The sequence below is a fragment of the Mirounga angustirostris genome, unplaced genomic scaffold, assembly GCF_029215605.1.
Source record: "Mirounga angustirostris isolate CCGP_5_RB_7025 unplaced genomic scaffold, mMirAng1.0.hap1 SCAF_1, whole genome shotgun sequence".
Lineage (NCBI taxonomy): Eukaryota > Metazoa > Chordata > Mammalia > Carnivora > Phocidae > Mirounga > Mirounga angustirostris.
The window spans coordinates 47,651,755-47,672,597 of NW_026991709.1; the positions used below are offsets into that span (position 1 = coordinate 47,651,755).

At 37.7% G+C, this 20,843-nt stretch overlaps 1 protein-coding gene across 37 annotated transcripts in view; it reads right to left on the reverse strand.

The window, feature by feature from the left end:
- The window catches only part of ABI3BP (ABI family member 3 binding protein), a 241,306-nt gene that overhangs the window by 131,093 nt on the left and 89,370 nt on the right, over window positions 1-20,843 (reverse strand). For all 37 annotated transcript variants that reach the window (XM_064582027.1, XM_064581586.1, XM_064584048.1 and 34 more), the window contains exons 5-9: window positions 10,613-10,794; window positions 9,984-10,036; window positions 2,537-2,585; window positions 1,471-1,542; window positions 790-882 (exon numbers count right to left, since the gene is read on the reverse strand). In XM_064582027.1, coding sequence (XP_064438097.1) covers window positions 790-882; window positions 1,471-1,542; window positions 2,537-2,585; window positions 9,984-10,036; window positions 10,613-10,794 — 449 coding nt within the window. The remainder of the gene's footprint in view (window positions 1-789; window positions 883-1,470; window positions 1,543-2,536; window positions 2,586-9,983; window positions 10,037-10,612; window positions 10,795-20,843) is intronic.

Genomic DNA, 20,843 nt, shown 5'->3' on the forward strand with positions numbered 1-20,843 from the left:
GTGATTCAACACTCCACACATCACCCGGTGCTAGTCACACGGAGCTAGTCACAACAAGTGTACTCCTTAATCCCTATCACCCATGTAACCCATCCCCCCCCACCTCTGGTAACCATCAGTTTGTTCTCTATAGTTAAGAGTCTGTTTCTTGGTTTACCTCTCTCTCTCTCTCTTTTTCCCCCTTTGCTCATGTGTGCTGTTTCTTAAATTCCACATATGAGTGAAATCATATTATCTTTCTTAGTTCACTTAGCTCCATCCATGTTGTTGCAAATGGCAAGATTTCATTCTTTTTTATAGCCAAGGAATATTTCATTGTGTATGGCTATCACATCTTTATCCATTCATCAGTTGATGGACACTTGGGCTGTTTCCATGATTTGGTTATTGTAGATAAGGCTGCTATCAACACTGGGGTGCCTACCCATTCATTTGTTGATGGACACCTGAGTTGCTTCCATGCTTTAGCTACTGTGAATAATGCTAGTGTGAACATAGATGTCCAAATACCTCTTTGATAACTTTTTTCCAGTTCTTTTGGTTATATACACAGAAGTGGAATTGCTGGATCATGTCATAGTTGTATGCTTGAGTTTTTGAGGAATGGTCATACTGTTTGCCCCAGCAGGTGTACCATTTTCATTCCCATCAACAATGCACATGCCTGTCCCTTACTTTTTACTTTGAGATGCCCAAACAGCTGATTTGCTAGATTCCTTGGGTATCCTAGGATTATCAGTGCTAGTACTCAGTCACCACAAAGTTCAAATATGGAACATTGCTGCTTACCTAACTGTGTCTTGATTGCATCCGAAATCTCAAGCATTATGGATGTAGGAAGTTTCACAGTGGTTTCATTAAGGCCTGGAATAATAAGATGGACTGCAAGGAAATAGAATAGGGTAAGAGAAAGAAAATGCATCATGACATAAAGTTCAGAGCATCAGATAATAGAAACTATGAAATTCTGCACTTATTTGGCTTCATCAATTTTAACTCAAACCTAAAGTTTTGGCAAAAAAATATGATCATACTTTAAACAGATTTTTTTTTTAATGTTCAGAATTGAACTACAAAATCCTCTGGCTTTTAATCCATAGAATCAAAAATAGTAAAATGGCTGTTTAACATATACATTGAACAAAATACATTATTAATAATTTTTAAAAGAGCAGTTCGATACAACAAGGACTCCCTCCTAACTGCACCAACGCTATGGGGCAAGTAGGATGGGTGCCATTGTTCCTACTAGGCGTGGGCTAGAGTTGTTTCTCTAACACACACTCCTAGAGGTAATACCTCTTGGCTCCTAGCCTAGAATGGACACAAGCCAGAATGCTCAGTACTGAAAGGAAATGAACCAACATCAATTTAATAGACCTGCTAACAGTGTAAAATTCCATGAGGGCCCTATTATCAAAAAATAGCCTGACGTGCTTACTGTAAGTATAGATACTAAGATCCACTCACCTAATATTGTTCCTCCAAAGGGAGTCTTATCTGGGGATTTAGTTGAAGCCCTGTGAGTAACATTCTGAATCACTGTTGAAATACAAAAGGGAACAGTGTGTTGGAAGAAAATAGGAAGCAGCAAATAGCTGTAATGTGAAGACATCTGCACTAGGGAAGCCCTAATATAACTTTTTAATTAATATAAAAAGTAACTCTTTGGGCTGGTACACAGCCAAGGAAAGGACTGGGAAGCACAGCTCACCTTCACAGTTAACACCTTTAAGTAACGAAAGGTTATTACTTTATCATAAAGTGTTCCATTCAAATGAGCTGAAAATTTCCTTCCTAATCTCCATTTCCTGCAGCCTTCCCAAGTTAAAGAAATAGCGCAAAGTGAGGCAATTACTACAGTAAATTTTAAAAAGTGAAAATGTATATTCTCAAAGCAAAGAATCTGGATTATTCCAATACTGACACTGTTTTGAGAATACACTTGAGGCACTATGTTTTCTTAAAATGAATAATTACTTTAAGTGTCTAATCTCTTCTACCAAGAACTTTCTCAAAATAATGGAGTCATTTTAATAATTTAAAAATCAAAGTCAAAACAAAAACAACTGCATATTGAAATAAGACATTATAATTCTTGGAAACTGTATGTCTTTACCTAAAAGGAGCACTAAATCATAGTTTTTATTTCACTAATCCAAAAATCCTATTAATGATTTTCTTCATGTATGCCAACTTAATCCTGAACAAAGCCACACATATTCATATGACTTTTTAAAATTTAATACTTATTGTAGTTGCTTTGTACCAAAAGTTTTACTTTGGTAAAACACAACCAGGGTGGCTTGCCAAGACTTGGCCTATTGGTACATGAGCCAAAATAATCTATTAACTTCTAATATGCTAGACCATACTGACTTTAAAACAATCAGAAAAATTGAGAAAAAAAAGCGCTGTTTAATTATCTCAGTGAAAAGTGTATGAAAAATAATTCTAAACTGTTAACTGTACTAGAATTAAAATAAAAAAAAAAATAGTTCTAAACATACATCCAGAGCAGACTTGTACAAATTACCTTGTTTGATGATGGTTATTGGGATTAGCTTCCTTGGGACATATGCTGGCTGAAAAGAGAAGAGAGTAAGCTTTTTAGTTAGTTTTAACTTAAAAAAAAGAAAAAGAAAACGAAGAGCAAAGAACTGGAAGTAGCCCTGTGTTATTACAGTTGCTGGAAAGACCTTTAGTGCATATATCTACCTCTATTTTATTGGACTCATTTGGTTTTCCCCATAAATGTCCAAAGGCTTGAAAGAAGCAGTTTCTGCAGAACTCCCATTATTTTAGTTAACCTTGAAACTGCAATGAAAGGAACTAAATCATGTGGATTGACTACTAGTTGATTTATCACTTCATTTGAGATGTGACCCGACCAAATTCTGTCTTTACATTTCCTCTCAAGAAGATGCTAAGCTACATATTATCTTTTAAAACTGATCAGCATCCATGATTTGAGTATACCCAGCTGCAGCTACAGATAACCCGATCAGATAACAGATCTGCTGCTACAGATAACCCGACTACCATGAACTCCTGAGACCAAGCATCTCCTTGGCCAAGAAGGCAGAGCTGGGACTCAGATCCAGACATTTCTACCTCCAAATCCCATACTCTAAACCATTCTGCACATATTTATGCACAAAGGACCTCAAATCAGAAAGGCATCCTAGGGCACTATGCATTCTCCCTTCTCCCAAATTGCCTCAGACATCCCACAGGAAGTTTTGATGTCATGGAGTGACTTGAACTAGGGACAGGTTTAGTGTTAACTTTAAAGTGGAGTCATGACTGGACAGAACTGTGAGCCAAGGACTCAAGGGAGAGCCAAGGGAGAGACATAGGAACACAATAAGGGAAGCAAAAACATAAGGAAGAATTAGACTGCGTTAAAGAGGGGAGCATGACATTGATTTGTTGATGCTTGATTTAACCTGTATCCATGATAAAGGGACCTCATGCACCAGATCTGTTAATAATCCAGGATGTGCTGGGTGAGATACTTACCACATGGGTGTTTATAGTTGTGAGCAACAGAGACTTGTTAACATGCTCCCATTTTAGTGAATAATGTGCCCATAACAAAGAAGGGCCACAATACCAAGCTTACTGTTGGCTATTTGTCTTCTTGTATTAAGGTCCTTATGTTTAAAAAACCACAAAAAATAGAAGTTTACTATTATCAGGTTTTAAAAACTATTTATAGCTATAGACTCAGTGCTATAGACTGAATTCGTATGTCCCCCCAAAATTTATATGTTAAAACTTAACTCCCAAGTGTGATGGTATTTATAGGTTGGGCTTTTGAGAAATGATTAAGTCCTGAGGGGTCCACCCTCTGAAGGAGATTAGTGCTCTTATAAAAGAGGCCCCAGAGAGATCCCTCCACCTTTCCACCCCGTGAGGACACAGCAAGAAGATGGCTGTGTGTGAACCAGGAAGCAGGCTCTCACCCGGACACCAAATCTGCCAGCACCTTGATCTTGGACTCCCCAGGCTCCAGAACTGTGACAAATAAATGTTTGTTGTTTAAGCCACCCAGTCTATGGTATTCTGTTCTAGCGGCCCTAATGGACTAACACACCCAGTAATTTCCTCCATAACAATCTAGCCCAATCTAATCGAATCCTAAACTAAGGAATTAATCAAAGCTAAACACCCTTATATATAAATTATTACCACTATGCAAAACAACTACATCATCCAAAAGCAGAGCTTTTATTAAATAAACTGTTTCAAATTTTTGACATCTATTTAACAAAGTGGAAAATATGCATAATATAAATACAAAGATTACAATTATATGCACACTATAACCTAATTTTATAACATGTATACACAAATTATCAGAAAGAAATAGATCATAGGTTTTTTTTATCAGTGATTATTTCTTATAAACGGATTAATTTTTTAGACTTTTCTCTGTTTCCCGATTCCTTACAAGCATGAATTACATTTTAATTAGGAAAAGCTTTTCTGATCAACAGTCTGTTCAGTTACTACATGTGCTTGTGTACTGCATAGCTTATATGCTATTGGTAAATAGGAGAATACATAAGTATAATTTATACCCAATTTTTCCCAGGCAAAGGGGGAGGGAATAGTAGAAATAGTATAACCTTCAGTGGGAGAGAAAAAAAAATTCTCAGCTTTGATGTCACCCTGGCAGCAGGATCTCTTTCAGCTTTATCGTAAGAAAATTCAATAGGAGCCCTTGTACACAGGATGCTTTCCCAGAAAGGCTCTGCCTCAGGTGTCTACCTTACTCCTACCTGTCCCACTCTAGCCGAAGAGTCGCCAGCACACGGCCTTTATCATTTGAGAATTTTAAATACCAGCTGTGCCAACCTCCAGCCACACGGGAGCCACATTATCTTTCCAGGTACTAGTAACCATTTTTGTTAGAGCTATTGCTACAGTTCCAAAGATTTTTGAATGGCTTGTTCTCTATCCCTAGGAGTCCTGCCATTTAGTGCACATTTTGCAGAATGGGAAGTTTTTCAGACACATCACAATTTAGCAGAAACACCTGCATGTTGCTGTGTTGATTGCTTTGGAATTTCATTATTTTAATTTTTAGTTCCTTTACTGTGATGATTTGTTTTACACAATTTTTGACAAGGACAAATGGATAATAGTTCACTCTTCACATGAACGGCACGAAGTTTCTCTTTGAACTCTAACTTGAGTATCTAACAATGTTCTATTAAGATGATGACAAGACTATATGTACAGTATGTGCTGCCAAAAAACAAGGAAATAATTTAGCTGCAGAATCCAATTCTTTCTAGACCTATAATTACACTCTTGCCGAATCTGCAATCCAAAGATGCATCAAGACTGGACTCCTGAGCAAGTAGCTGCCTCTCTGTAAGTAGGGTTTTTAGGAGCAACAGGAGAATACTCTTGACTGAAATGTCTATGCTGAAAGCTCTAAATTGCCAATAAGAAGCTGACACTGTGAATCCTTTCCCTATGTCTTCTTATAAAAGTGTAGGGACATGTCTGTTACTGGGATCCATTGAGAAATGAAATATTGTGATAATTTCCAAGTTAACAGTGTTTAACCAATTGCAACCCAATTTTAATCAAACTGTTCCACGTACGGTGTTTTTTAAAAAGGTACCAGTAACCCTTCCTCGTCGTCCCAGTTTTGCTCTTAGGCCATGTCCCTGCTGGCTCTCTTTTCTGTGGAGCTTTTGCTCACTCCCATTCCTGTTGCAAGCTTTCACCACCACTTCCTTCCACAACTCTCGTCCTCCCTTCATTTAGTAACTATTTTCTATGTGTTTACTGTATGCCAGGAAGAAAGTGTTATTTCCCTCCTGCCCCAGAAGAAATGTGGTATTTTATTTTCCCGACTTTTAAGATATCCTGTTCCTTAAGAACCTAGGTTGTACTATATCCTGAGCTGGGGGACTAGTTAAGGGAATTCACTTCTACCATTTTTCCAGGGACGTTGTGGCTGAGTATCCAGTGGGGAGATTCTATGGGGAGAGGATGCTGATGTGGTAAACAGCAATGAACTGATGACCAATTCAGTTGATTTTAGTCCTGGTTAGGGAAAGCCTATGCTTATCTAGAAATAACCAGAACAGTAGTAACCATAGAGGATGAGGGACTTTCTATTCACTCTGCATTAGATTTACTTCCTGATATTATTGTGAAAATCAGCTTTAATACATGTAGTGTTAATACTACTCTTTGTAGGCTCTTCCTTACAGGCTTGTCTATTTGGTATTTTTGTGGTGTCAGAATATTCACTATAGATTTAACTTTATTTTCAGGTCCTGAGATAAAAAAAGCTGTCCATTTGGGGAGTGGCAAGGGTTGCTCAAAATCAGACTTCAGTGGTTCAAGAGCCAAACCACATGAGAAGAACTTGGGTCTGTTACACTGTAGTTTTAATTCATTTTTAAGATGTTCTAATGAAAGTTACAAAACATATTGATTTAATCCAGTGTCCTACTTGCAGAAGTCTTCATATTTCTGGTTGTTTAGGGAGGAGTGAGACATACACCTTTGATAATATTATTTTTCAAGTTTCTGCTTAAAACAATTGCTAAGAACAGAAGGATACCTGATATATTCATTGTACACAATCTTAAGGTATGGGTGGGGACCACATGGCATTGTTCCCTATTCACCTCACTCATCTGGTAACTGTTACACTTTAAAAATTGGCACCACTTCTCTTTTTGCCAATAAGAGACATACTTTTAAAAAGATGGGTGGATCTCTGATGGAAAAAAAAAAATGGAAGGGTGAAAACAGATGTCATATATTAGGGGAACACTTATTCTAAGGAGATTGGAATTAAATAAACTTATATTTTAAAATCTCTGTTAAGTACTATGTACTTCAAAAATTGATTGTTTAGGGGCACCTGGGTGGCTCAGTCAGTTAAGTGTCTGCCTTTGGCTCAGGTCATGATCCCAGGGTCCTGGGATTCAGCCCTACTCCGGGCTCCCTGCTTAGCAGGGAGCCTGCTTCTCCCTCTCCCTCTGCTGCTCCCCCTGCTTGTGCATTCCTCTGTCTCTCTCAAATAAATAAATAAACACAATCATTAAAAAATGATTGTTTAGCTAGTGAACTAGTAAGATAATTAAGTTTTTTTAAAAAATAGACATAATGTATTAAAATTACGTCCTTTCAAATGTAGTAAAATTAGGTCCTTTCAGCGATTGTTCTTGATTGAATCATTTTATATATATATATATATATATATAAGGGAATTCACTTCTACCATTTTTATTATATCATATATAAAAATAAAACCTAATAGTAAACATTAGGTTTCGCCTCCATAAAAAGAGTATTCTAGATTCTCAACAAGAATGAAAGAGCAAAAATTATGATAAATGTGTTTTTTCTTTCACAAGATCATGGATCTCAAGTAACGCAATTTATATAGAAAGAATCACCATTTTGTTTATGCACCTTTTCCCTATTTTTCTGGAGGTATAGGCAGGTAGGGGTGATACTGAAACTATTTAACAAGTGGTAGAACAAAGGCACCAACCAATCAGAAGAGACGTCTGCTATATGTTGCACACCTGGGCTTGCCAGCCCAACATGTATCCTTAGATACATGAATCACATATATAATGTAACCAGATGCTTAAGATGGGGCTTCTTTAACATCCGCTAATTTTTTGCTGCATATAAGTTTTAGGTGTACAGGTGAATGAAAGCATTTCTCAAGGTATCTTTTGCTTAAAACTCTAAAAGTAAATTTATTTCATAGCTCTTAAAATATTGCCTTCTCCAAGCAGTCTCAGAGATGTCTGTCTGAATATTTGGATTGATACTGACTTTATTTGGATGAGAATATACCTCTAAAATATTTTCAGAATCAATTCTAAGTGGCCATGTCAGATGCTCAAAGGCTATCCCAAGTAGATCCTTTTCAACTTTCCTGTGTTCCAGAGCTACCCAAGAGCACAGATGGCTTTCCAGAAGGTGACAATGAAGAAAGTCTCACAGAGAAGCCTTAAAATAGCTTTTCAGTTAATTTGGGTTTTCCTTTGGAAATAGCCAAGAGTTTCAAACCACAGCTCGTCACAGCTGGCTGGAGTTGGGGGTACTCCACCTCACAGCTTGAAGTGATCAAATATCTGGCTCTGGGTCACAGATGCAGGAAGTTTCTTCCTGGGCCTTCTCATCATGGCTATTTATGATATGAAAAAGAAATTAAATTCCTTGGGAGTAAACATCAACAATCCTTCCCAATTTTGCTGAGTAACTCTCACTAGATGAAATATTCTGCCACAAGACATTATTGGGATATGATTGCTGATAAAAAGGAAAGAAATGACATCATTGAGTCACATGTAAGACACAGCAGGACAGCCAAGAGGGTGAGAGATAAGATATAGCTCCTAGGTAACCATTCACAACACGAGTGGGGATTGTTATAGAAGAGAAACAAAGAGCAACTCTATTCCCTGTGATTGGATTTAAGAGAGACAAAGCCAGAGGGACCTTAATAAGGAATGGCACAACTCAATACTTAGTACTAGGCCAAATGATTGTTTGCAAAAAAAAAAAAAAAAAAAAAGCAGAACCGAGTCAGTACATAACCTTACTACCTGCAATATAGTGAAATAAAACTCATATAAAGTTTAATTATCACAAAATCAAACCACTTATAAAACTAAAAGCAAAATAGGGAAATATTTGCTCCCTGGATAGGGAAGGGCTTTCTAAAATATAATGCAATTGAAAATATGACAATGGAAAAGACAAATAATTTGATTAAACAAATTTTAAGACTTGCCTATTTCAAAAATTCCCATAAACAAAATTGGTAACAAATGTGAGAATAATGTTCCTCGATGAGATCACAAAGAGTAGATATTCTTTAATCTCTAGTCTTTAAACTATTTAATAAAACCCATGAGATTCCCAAGAACTAAATTTTAGAACTAAACTCTTCAATAAAACCCATAAGACTCCCAATAAAGAACTAAAACTAAAGGTCATTAAATGGAAAAGACAAATGGCTAATAAACAAGTGAAGAAAGTACTGCTATTTTAGAAATCAGAGAAATAGAGATTTAAAAAACCATTTTACACTATTACATTAGCTGAAAATTTAGTGATGGAAATAGAATGTTGATAATCAGGATAATAATAATGTTGATAATAGCAAGGTAACTCTGATACATTGATAGCAAGATTGTAAAGTGGCACAACCTTTCTAGAAAGAAATTTGATCATATATATTAGGAAGTTTTCAGAATGTTGATGCCTCCTTTACCTGCTCAGGACATAATGGTCTTCACTTTATAATTGCGTATATGATTTAAGATGCAAATATCTCTGTGGTTGTTATAACAATAGGTTGCATTTATAACAAGTAGTACATAACTGGGATGGTGCTTCCTGAGAAGAGATTTTGACAAGTGGAGGGAAAGAGAGAACAAGGGACTGAGTTTCTGTAGTGAGAGAGAAGCGGGGAGAGGTCTAGATGGGGGGATTGTCAGGCACGTAAGATGTGCAGATATTTACTGCACGAGAGGCTAGGCACAGGAAAAAAACCAAGCCAGTTGCTTCATTGTTTTGGAAAAGGTTGGCTTTTTTAAGTAGGATGTGAGATAATAGAGGGAAGAGGACGGAGGACAGAAATGAATAATACCAATGAAAACAGAGCATGTCCAAATTCACTCTGGAAACATGTTATTCTAAAAAACAATCCACTGCACAGAAGATAATAAGCATAACCTCAAAAACACCTGGAATATGGAAATACTTGAGTAACTACATTATCAGTACTTTAGAGCTCTAAACTTAGCAAATGCCTAAAGCATTAAGTACTTTACACAAAGCCCCAGAACCAGTTAATCCCATTTCAACACTTCCTAACAGACTGATTTCCTTATAAAAACAAAACAAAACAACAACAACAAAAACATAATGCAGACAAAATTGCTAAAAAACATTCCTGAGAATAACCTGGTACCTACCACTGTGTGGACTTGGTCATAGGTGCTCTGGATTTTCCCATTTACTTTTTTACCTGACAGAAACAAGGAGAAAATAACATTATTTTCATTCTTTGTGTTCCTAAATTAATTCTTCCTACTCATTATGAAGAACTGTAACTCCTGTTCTAACTCTGACATTGTTAATCATCTTATTTGTTTGCTATCATTTAAAACACTGATTCCAATGAAGTTTGAATGAAGGGATCACAGGAAGAGAGCCCAGGGCCCCCTGCAGTCTTTTTATGTTCACTTTTACTGGCCCAGCTTTCAATTCCAAACACCTGCACACATTACTGCTGTTTTCACTCAGTTGGTGCTCATAGATCTGAGATTGATTTAAAATACTACAATGGCCAAAGAACTGTTATCAATGGAGGCATCAAACATCAGCTTATAATTTTTTTTTTTGTTTAAAAAACCACACATTAATATAAAGGGTTCTGAAATACCAATACTCAAATTCTGTTCGCTTTTGTATTTTTTTTTTAAGTACTAGAGGATGGGAATAAACTCATCTCATATTTAAGAATAAAATAATTAAAAATTCAGTACTTAGGAAAAAAAGTAAGAATTACAGAAAGCTCACTGAAGCAGTTCCAGGTACTTACTGCCAACAATAGTCTTGTGATTGAAAATCTTACTCCAAATTCCACCTTCTCCATTGTCTTTCACTCCGAATTCATAAACTGTGTTGGGTTTTAGATTTTCCACAATTGTCTCAGTGGCCGGACAGAGTTGAAAAACCCATTTCTTTTCCTTATCCTTTTCTCTATAGCGAATCGTATAGTATCTGTTGAATAACCAAAATACGACGCTTGAAATTCACAGGGATGTTCAGAAGGCTATTTCGAGTTTCTTAATACACCACAGACTACTTCAAAGACTGTTTAATACTGGCTTCTGTTATTTTTTTTAGAAATTGTAGAGAACGTGAAAAAAAATAGCTCAGTGTGTACTTATTTTAAGTTCTAATCCTGAGTTGGAGCGCATGCAGCAGCGCACGGACTGACAGAATTCAGACCTCTCAGTTCTATTATTTGCTACTTTGCAAAAGGAAAGTTGGAAAATGCTGGATGTTCATTTTTTTCCAGTTATGCATAGAGCAGAGCATAGATATAATTTTGTAAGTGCGTCATATTGTAGTTTTATAGCTGGATGGGTTTAAACCTGGAACTGCATGGGTTTATGCCACAGAATGTCCAACAATGTAGTATTGTTCAATTTTGTAAAAGGGGGACCTGAAACTCTTAAGTTGTATCGAGGACTGCATTCTAAGGGTAACATTTTCTTATCATTATAAAAATAGAATCAAGACCAAAGCCAAGCTAAGGGTACAATGAAAAAAAATGAAACAATGCAAATTTAAGATCATGGTTACATATACGCCTAGGGCTTGGTAATATTCAGCCATATATATGGTAAAGTAATGATAATCCTCACCCCTTTTTTTGCGCTTGTATCAGATGCAAGGTTTTATATATATTATCTCATTTAATTGTCCTAAAGTCACCTTAAGTGGTAGAAGTTACTAATCCCATTTTATAAATGTGAAAACAAGGGATTCAGAAAGATCACTTAATTTGCCCATTGTTACCCACCTAGTGGCAGAACCAGAATACAGTGGCAGAACCAGAATACAAAGACTCCTCTTGACAATGCTCTAAACAGCCTCACTAGGTGGGACAGCAGATCAGGACAGGGGATTTCATTAGTACTGTACATGGTAACAAGAATGAATGAGCTAGAGCCACGTGTATCAGTATGAACAGATTTTACAAGCAAAATATTGAATGAAAACAGCAAATTACAAGATAATACATATAGTCTCATACGATTTACATAAATACCGAAACGCTCACAAAAAAACTACGTTACCATATATTATTGCTGGCAGTGTAAAGGGACAACAAACACTGTAAGGATCTAATATTTGTGTTGGAGCTTTAGTTCCCAGTGAGATAAATGAGATTAGAAGTGGGGCCAACAGGTAAATTTCATCTGCTTTTTATTTGTAAATAAACATTTTCAGTAAATAAAATAATACCTGTCAGGTATGCTGATGGACACATAGGTATTTGTTGTATTATTTCAGTTCTTCTATTTTAAATTTTCTCTAAAAAATTTAGTACCTCTCTCCCACTCCCCACCCTAGCATAATTTATTATTTTTTTTAATTTTTTAATTTTATTTTTTTAAAGATTTATTTATTTATTTGAGAGATCGAGAATGAGAGAGAGTACATGAGAGGGGGGAGGGTCAGAGGGAGAAGCAGACTCCCTGCCGAGCAGGGAGCCCGATGTGGGACTCGATCCTGGGACTCCAGGATCATGACCTGAGCCGAAGGCAGTCGCTTAACCAACTGAGCCACCCAGGCGCCCAACCCTAGCATAATTTAATGGGCTCAGGTTCAGGCTGGTTGCTTTTATTTAAAGCCTTATAACATCACTCATATACTCATGCTAAAAACATTTACTGCCATCTCTAAGCGCCAGGCACAAGCTGTTGATGCTACACAAACACAATTACCCAGAATCTCCGGAAACAAGGGCCAGGACTGGCTGCACAATTTATGAGGCTCATTCCAAAACGAAAACATGGGACCCTTTATTAAAAAATGGTTAAGAATTTCAAGACAAAGACAGTAGAGCATTAAACCAAGCATGGGCCCTTTGAAGTAGGGGACCCTCTGCAAACGCACACATTGAATGCCTGTGAAGTCAGCGGGGGAGTCGGGGGGGTGCGGGGGTGGTACTGTTTAACAAATACAGACCGGGGATGATTTTCTATGTTTCTGTATATTTGTATCCTGAATGTATTTGTATATTCAGACTATTTTCCTACTAGTTACAAGCTACTGATATGCTTCCTTCTTTCTAGTAAAACTACTGTCAGGGCTCCAGTCTCCAATTTCAAAGGAGCAAAAGCCAGAATGAGTGAAGGAGGCTGTTCAGCCAAAATATTAACTGCTACTGGGAATGAACAGTATAGAATAGTAATCCTCTGTGTCCTGTGAGTTGAAACATCAACAGAAATCTATGAAACATTTATTGACAAGTATGCTGCATGGAATTTTTATTGTTTTTTCCTTGCCTTGGATACCATGCAATGTCAGAGAAGTGCAGAGAAGCTAAAATCAGACCAGATGGGCTACCACAATTATGCAGCTCTACTTTGGATACATGTCTCAATTCCTCACATGATGGGGGGGGGGCGGTGGTTGGCACGCTGCTAACATAATGACCAAAGGCCAGATTCCAGGGTTCTACATAAGCTTGATTTTATATCATCTTTCTAGGAATGAAATGGTATAAAAATGCTCTACGAACTTACCCACATGTTAAAAAAAAAAAATCCATTGTGCAATTTTTTTTATCTTGATCACAAAGCATTTGAAATACTCTCTCTGATACAAGTTTGTCAGGAAAAATAAACGTACAGGCAGCTAACTTTTCTGCTTCAGAGAGGTTATCCTTGTCAACAGTGGCTTAATTGATAACTGTATATTATAGGCAAGTTCTAAGTGTTAAAAGAGTCAATAAGACTATTTGGTGTAAAGTAATAAGTCACATTTCCTTGATTTCAAAGTTGGATTTAGGTCTTATGATAATAAGCAAAGCTGAAACCGAGCACACAGAAGGTTTTCCATAAATATTTGTGGAATGAATAAGACAGATACTTGGGTGCTCATGGGGTCATCTAAAATTAGAATATAATTACTCTAAATGGACAATAACTCCATCACCAAAAAACATTGATCTAAGCAATCAAGTTTACAATGATCTTTTTCAATGTGTCATTGTGTAAGGTTTCACTTACCAAACTCAACATTCCTATAGAATCAATGCAAACTGAAGGAAAATACAATAAATGTCTACATTGAACATTTGCAGAAGACTTAAGATTTTACAGTGTGTTTCAGTTTACTCATACAATAAACTCTGAAGAGAGAATAAGAATTATCATAGAAGAAAATGAGAGACGGTAAGTGTCTAGGTTTTGATAATCAGTGACAGAGCCAGGCAAATGGCTGTTTTCTGACTCATAAGCTAATACCTTCAGCATTGCACTGGACTGTCTTTCTACTATGGTGCTTGGCAAAAGGAGATGAAAAAAGACAGGTAAAATGACCTAGAAGGGAAGAGGACAATTCTAATTCCTTTTTAACATTACGTAAGGTTTATTATTTCAGTGTATATTTACCATAACATGGAGTCACAGACTTCCCATTATTGTCAGAGGATACTCAGGATCAAATATTGATTGCACCCTTTTCTGTGGATGATTCAATTTGGACACAAGTGCAACAAGTCTAGTAAAGATACAGGTAGCAGTCAGTGAAGGTCATCAGATCAGACTCCTGGAAAGCCTACCTCTAGCAACTTGGACTTTAAGAACAAGAACATCTCGTGTCCTAAGTGGTAAGGAACTATTGAAGGTAGTGTTTGGTTCAAATACCATTATCTCTGCTTACATATCCCTAATAGTATGAACACTGACAATAATGGTTATTGTAGCTTAAACAGAATCCTTAGCTCCTCAAAATGTGGAGAAGGCAGGTAGAGGCTTGGCTTGGATATTTGTCAGCTCCAAACAGCCTGCTTTCATGGGAGTCTTTGCCCACTTATTCATCACTTTTCTCCCTCAAAAGAGAACGGGGGTGGACTAGACAATCTTTGAGATCCTTTCTGTTCCTAAAAGATGACTGTAGCTGCATATTAGACATTTTATTCCAATAAAACACAGAGGCAGAACACAGGATAGAAACCCCATAAACAAAATTTATGAAATAACTGGCAATAAATTAGCAAGAACAGAAATTGAGTAATATCAAGATAAATTTAGTCCTTTCACAAACCAGCCTGGCTTGATGCATGTGGTTGGCTATCATTTGGGCTTTCTATGCTTTTTTCGACAATGTTTCTGTTTCTATGTAATTAGCTACCATTATATTTCCTAAAACATCTATTCCACACGTTTTGCTCTCTTCATATCAAAGGACACTTCCTGACACCCCCTCTGTATTTTTGCTTCTTGCCTTGTGGAGACTGGTGACTGCTGATAGAAATTCTGTCCTCACTCCATTCTTCTCAAAGTGTCTCTCCCTATCATGCCCTCCCTGCCCACCCCCCCGCCCCTGATTCCAGGGTTCTCCCTTCTGCCAACACATAAGCATCTAGGTAATTTTATACCATTTCCTTATTCCATTCACTCACTCTCTGAGTTGAATAACTGTTTAAATATTTTTCATTCTAACAAAAATAAAACGAATATTGCCTTTTTATCCCTGCTATCTTTTAACACAATTTCTTTTTTTAAAGATTTATTTGAGAAAGAGCACTCGTGAGCATGCACAAGCAAGGAAGAGGGGCAGAGGCAGAGGGAGAAGCAGATTCCCAGCTGAACAGGGAACCCAATATGGGGCTTAAGTCCAGGACCCTGGGATCATGACCTAAGCTGAAGGCAGATGCTTAACCCACTGAGCCACCCAGGTGGCACCAACACAAAATTTCTTCAAAGTAATCTACCTTATCCCACTTTCTTATGACTCATGAGGCCTAAATCTCTTTGTAATCTGGTGTCTGATCTGTTAATAAAACCTTTTGATCAAATATAATGATTTAATCCTCTGTGAATTTCCTAACTACCTTAAAATCTACTCATATTCTTCTCCAAATCTGCTCCTATTCCTGTTGACTTCGGGTACCTTCTCCCTTCATGTCTAATCAGTTCTCAAGCCCAATTAGGTTTCCTGCATGATTCCTCTTTTACTTGTCTCTTGTCTATTTCTAAGCACTCATGGGACCAGTTTAGGTCTTTATTATCTTTGGACTCTTAAAATAATTTTCAAGCTGGTCAAAAATTTCCAAAATCTCTCTTCTTTATCACCTACTGGTGGCTGGCTTAAAATCAACAGAAGGAATAAGTTTCTACTGATTTTAGTGCTATCTAAAATGGAATAGCTTGGGGCGCCTGGGTGGCTCAGTCGTTAAGCGTCTGCCTTCAGCTCAGGTCATGATCTCAGGGTCCTGGGATCGAGCCCCACATCGGGCTCCCTGCTCCGCGGGAAGCCTGCTTCTCCCTCTCCCCCTCCCCCTGCTTGTGTTCCCTCTCTTGCTGTGTCTCTGTCAAATAAATAAATAAAATCTTAAAAAAAAAAATGGAATAGCTTGCCTGAAATGGAAGTTATAAAATAAGGCAAATAATATCAAAATTAACAATAGCAAACACAGTTCCATTTATTGAGTGTTGTGTGCCAGACACTGTGTTAATGATTTTACATGTATCATCTCATTAAATTCTGACAACTCTATGAGATATTACTATTATTAACCCATTTTACAGATTTAAAAAACCCCAAGGCTTAAAGCATTTAAGTAACTGTCTAAGGCCATTCAGCTAATAATAGAACAGGATTTTGAACTTAGGTCAATCTGACCAGAATTTTACCCTCCATATCTATGCTGTTACCATTGCTGGAAATACTCACTGTGGACTCTGAATGGGAGATGTTGCAGAAGAGGTTCAAGAGCTAGATGGCCTGATCAGATTTTTTTTTTTAAAGATTATTTATTTGAGGTGGGGGAGGGGCAGAGGAAGAGAGGAGAGGGAATCTTAAGCAGACACTGTGCTGAGCATGAGCCCCACACAGGGCTCGATCCCATCACCCTGAGATCATGACCTGAGCCAAAATAAAGAGTTGGTCGCTTAACTGACTGCCACCCAGGGGCCCCTGACCAGATGATTTTTAAGGCTTGCTCTGAACATTCCACCTACTTATTCATTTGTACCTTTGTTGAGACCTACTATTATAAAGCATGATGCTAGGATCCACATGCACTGGAAGAGGAGCAGGGCATCGTGAAAACTTCACAAATGAGCTCACAGTAGAGTGAGGGGAGGAGGTAGGTGTACAAATGGATAGAACTAAAGAAGTTGGGGTGAAAAGCACAGGGTCCTGAGGGTGGCAGGTACAGCATTAGGTGGCCTGAACTTTTGAAATGGACAGACCACATTTTAAATCCCATCTTAGAGGTGTGATTTAAAGCAGGACATCTTACGTAGGTCCAGGAAAACAAAGTAGTCCAGATTTAAAGCTCATGGCAGGAGCAGGACTCATATTCTTAGAGATAGACTGCAGGAGAGATTCTACAGTTTCTTTTACCAGGCAGTGGGGAGCTGGTGGAGATTCTTCAGCTGGTGAATAAAGTTGAGCAGTGATGAAGGAGGCTAGACTTATCAGCAGTGGAAGAATTCGGGAAAAATTGGAAGGAGGAATCTCAATTAATGCATTATAATCCAGATAGGAGAGAACAAAGAAATGAATCGTGGAAGAAACGAAATGAAGAGAAGAAAATAGATCAAAGTGATATTTCTACAGAAGAACTGATGAGACTGGATTCCTTGTGCGACATGGGTGCTAAGAAGAGTGTAAATACAAACCCAAACTGAATTTCTAAACTTAAAGAAAATTAAAGTAATAGAAAGGAGTTCTTTTGGTAGTATAGAAAATATGAATTTAATTGGAGTCTGAGGTACTAACCACATTATGTGGCCCCTGTAATGGAGAGAATTCCATCAACTAAAAATACAGTCTTAGAAACTTGGAAATGAGTCAAGGTCAGATGTCAGCACTGGAAGCATTTACATCCTTGTCACTCCCACTGCTCTCAGGACAGCAGCAATATCAGCACTTCCTGTTACCTTTTAGAAATGCAGAATCTCAGGCTCCTCAGGCCTTTGGAGTCAGAATCTGCATTGTAAGAAGGTCTTCTATGTGATTTGTGTGCACAAAGTTTGAGAAGCACTGTTCTACTTGGAAGTGATAGTTAAAGACAGCACAGATGGGATAAGGGGGAAACAAAGACGAGAGATCCAAGGATAAAATTCTATTCCATTTGGGGAGGTAGGATAACAAATTAACACAAGAGAGGAGGAAAAGGCTAAGAGGAAAACCTAAATAGAAATGTCAGAAAGGGGTGCCTGGTTGGCTCAGTCGGTTAAGCATCTGACTCTTGATTTCAGCTCAGGTCTTAATCTCAGGGTCATGAGTTCAAACCCTGCACTGGGTTCCACACTGGGCCTGGAGCCTGCTTAAATATATGTATAATGTCAAAAAAGGAAGATGGCCACCAATTCCACAGAGAGGTTAGAAAGGGTAAGAACGGAGAAAACTCTTCTGGATTTAGCAATTAATTGATCATTGGTGACCACAAAGAGATATTTCAGTGGAGTGTTAGAAAGGGAAGGGAAGCCACTGAAAAGGAATAAAGACTGGGGGCGGGGGCGGGTATGGAAACTGGGAATAAGAGAGTTCTGGAATTAAGAGATTGAAAAATCCCTTGGAAGAGAGAACAGGATTGAAAGAAGGTGTTTTGGGATGGGGAAATCACAAACATATTAGCAAGCAGGAGGCAGGGCCCCAAGGGCAGTGAGGGCACCAGCGTGAGAGTGCAAGCTTACAGAGCGTGGACAGGACGGGATGGTGAGCACTGTCTGAAGTCAGAAAGGGGTTCCTTGGAAAGAAGAGAAGAAAGAGAAATCTGAGGTGAAGAAAGAGTGAGCTGATGGTGGATAATCTAAATTTCCTTGGCATTGCAGAAGCCAGGATGGATTGCGGTAGGAAAGGAGCCAGGGAAAGTAGCCTGGATGTGATCCCCAGGAACCACAGTAAGGTGACAAGTGTCTGAATGAGAATCATTGGCATGGACATGGAGAGATAGAAGACGTTGATGTACTTGCCCAAGGCAGAACTCAGAGAACCTGGGGGCTCATTAGCTATAGGAGAGGACAAATAAAAAATGAATAAATGAATCAAGTTTCAAGTAGGAACGAACAGAAGAATTAAGGTACTTTGGAAAGTACTAAGAAATGGAGCTGATTATCAAGAAGAAATAGTAGGTGTTTGATTTTGTCACCTTAAGTTTGAAGTAATGGTGAGACATCGATGTGAAAACACGGGCATTTTACTCTTTATTCACTGAGTATAAATATTTACTGAAGGCCTACTATGTGCCAGATGCTGACCCAGGGACTGGGAAGATAAAGCCGGTTAAGATACACATGGTCCCTGTCCTCACAAAGCTTAAAGTTTACATGGAAAGACGAATGGGTAACAAGGCAATGAGTTCAATCAAGTGAAAATGCACAGACATCAAAAATATTCACTTCTTAAAAACAAGTGGGGAACAAATAGAAAGGCAAGGGCCTGCTCTGGACTGGCCGAAAAGGCCTCGTTCTACATTAACTGTAAATAAGTACAAATGAAAGTGTTAGAAAATGTGAAAATGATTTCTAAACAAATCATAAAGCTTTAATAAGTTGGCAAAGGAGTGAGAACTGAAGCAATCTTGAACACTTTAACAAGCTGGAAACATGGGAAGGAAAAAGTAAGCTATTAATGAGGAAATACATTTTGGTTAAAAACATGTTTTACTCTTCATTTGAGCCAATTTGGAAAGCTTTCTTTGGACCTTAGATATATTGAGCACAAATGTGTACATTCTTCCATTCAAAGCCTATTAAGAATAAAAACTATAAATTAAGCACATCTACTTTCCAATGTGGATTCAGAAAAGGATTTAAGATCATGATACCCATATGGACCCTGTGCAAACAGGAATAGAGCCACGTGTCATGAAGGATAAAGTGATACTCCATTAATACTCCATAGCGGTTTTCTCCCTGGAAACTTACTACACAGGACTTGGATACAGAAAGTCCAAAATCAAAGTATAAAGAGAAAAAATTCCCAATAAATTATTTGCTTTTCATAGGATAAATGGGGCTGTACGAATCAATGAGAACTGATTTTTTTTTTTTTTTAAATCAGAGACTTTACGCAGGGTGCCAATATAGAATCTGATGGATTACAATGACACCAGTAAGTGTTCCTGTAGCAAGCCAAGGGCATTCAGATTCCAATGATTTTTTAAAAAGGTACTCCTGAAGGAAAAATTCAGCATATTAATCTTCCAGTTTTCAAGAAGTGATCATTCCCTATAGCTACTACTCCTTATTCTAACCTACTGGCTTAGTTGAAATTCTAAAACAAAACAAAACAAACAAACAAACAAAAAAACCCACCATCATGTAGGGGTAGATTTCTGCAAGTCTGCTTCTAATTACATTGATTTAGAATCCTGGTGGATTTATTTGGGTGTTTATAACATGCACAGTAGTTCCAGAGCTTTTAAACAAGGACTACTATTTTTTCTCAGATTCCACCAAGACTTTAAATGTCAACTCTTTATTAACTGGGAAGAAGGGAGGCATGTGTAAATGAAATCCACAAGTACTCAAAGTGCTTTTTTTCAGGCATCACCATTGAATTCTTCCCTTTTACTTATGTCTTAAGAGTCCCCTATTTCTGTCGAGGGTACCTTGCTTGTCCCACTCATTCAGAATTGAAAGTTTCCAAGCATCTCGATATGCTATTATTGAATGTTTTAAAAAACTTTATTCTAAGTAGAATTATTGATTTTGACTAGTGTGATTTGATGGGCATGACTCCATCTATTTGATGAGAAGAGCAAAGCCAGAGTGTGTGAGCAAGGGGGTTAGGGAAAGGTACATGCATGGTTTGAGTAGCTTGGGTCTTCTAATCAGTTGCCTTGTTAATATCCTAGCTTTACCAGATCATCTGCTCCTCTCCTTATGCTATAAAACTATGGCAACATCCATCAATTAAAATTAGCATCAGATAAATGCTTTCAAGAAGGGGTAGGACCAAGTGAAATTGAAGGAAAAGTTTGAGGACAGAGGAAGAAATCATATCCAAAGCTTCTATGAATTTGCACGTCACCAAACTTCATGAATTTTATCAAGCAAGGTAAATAACTA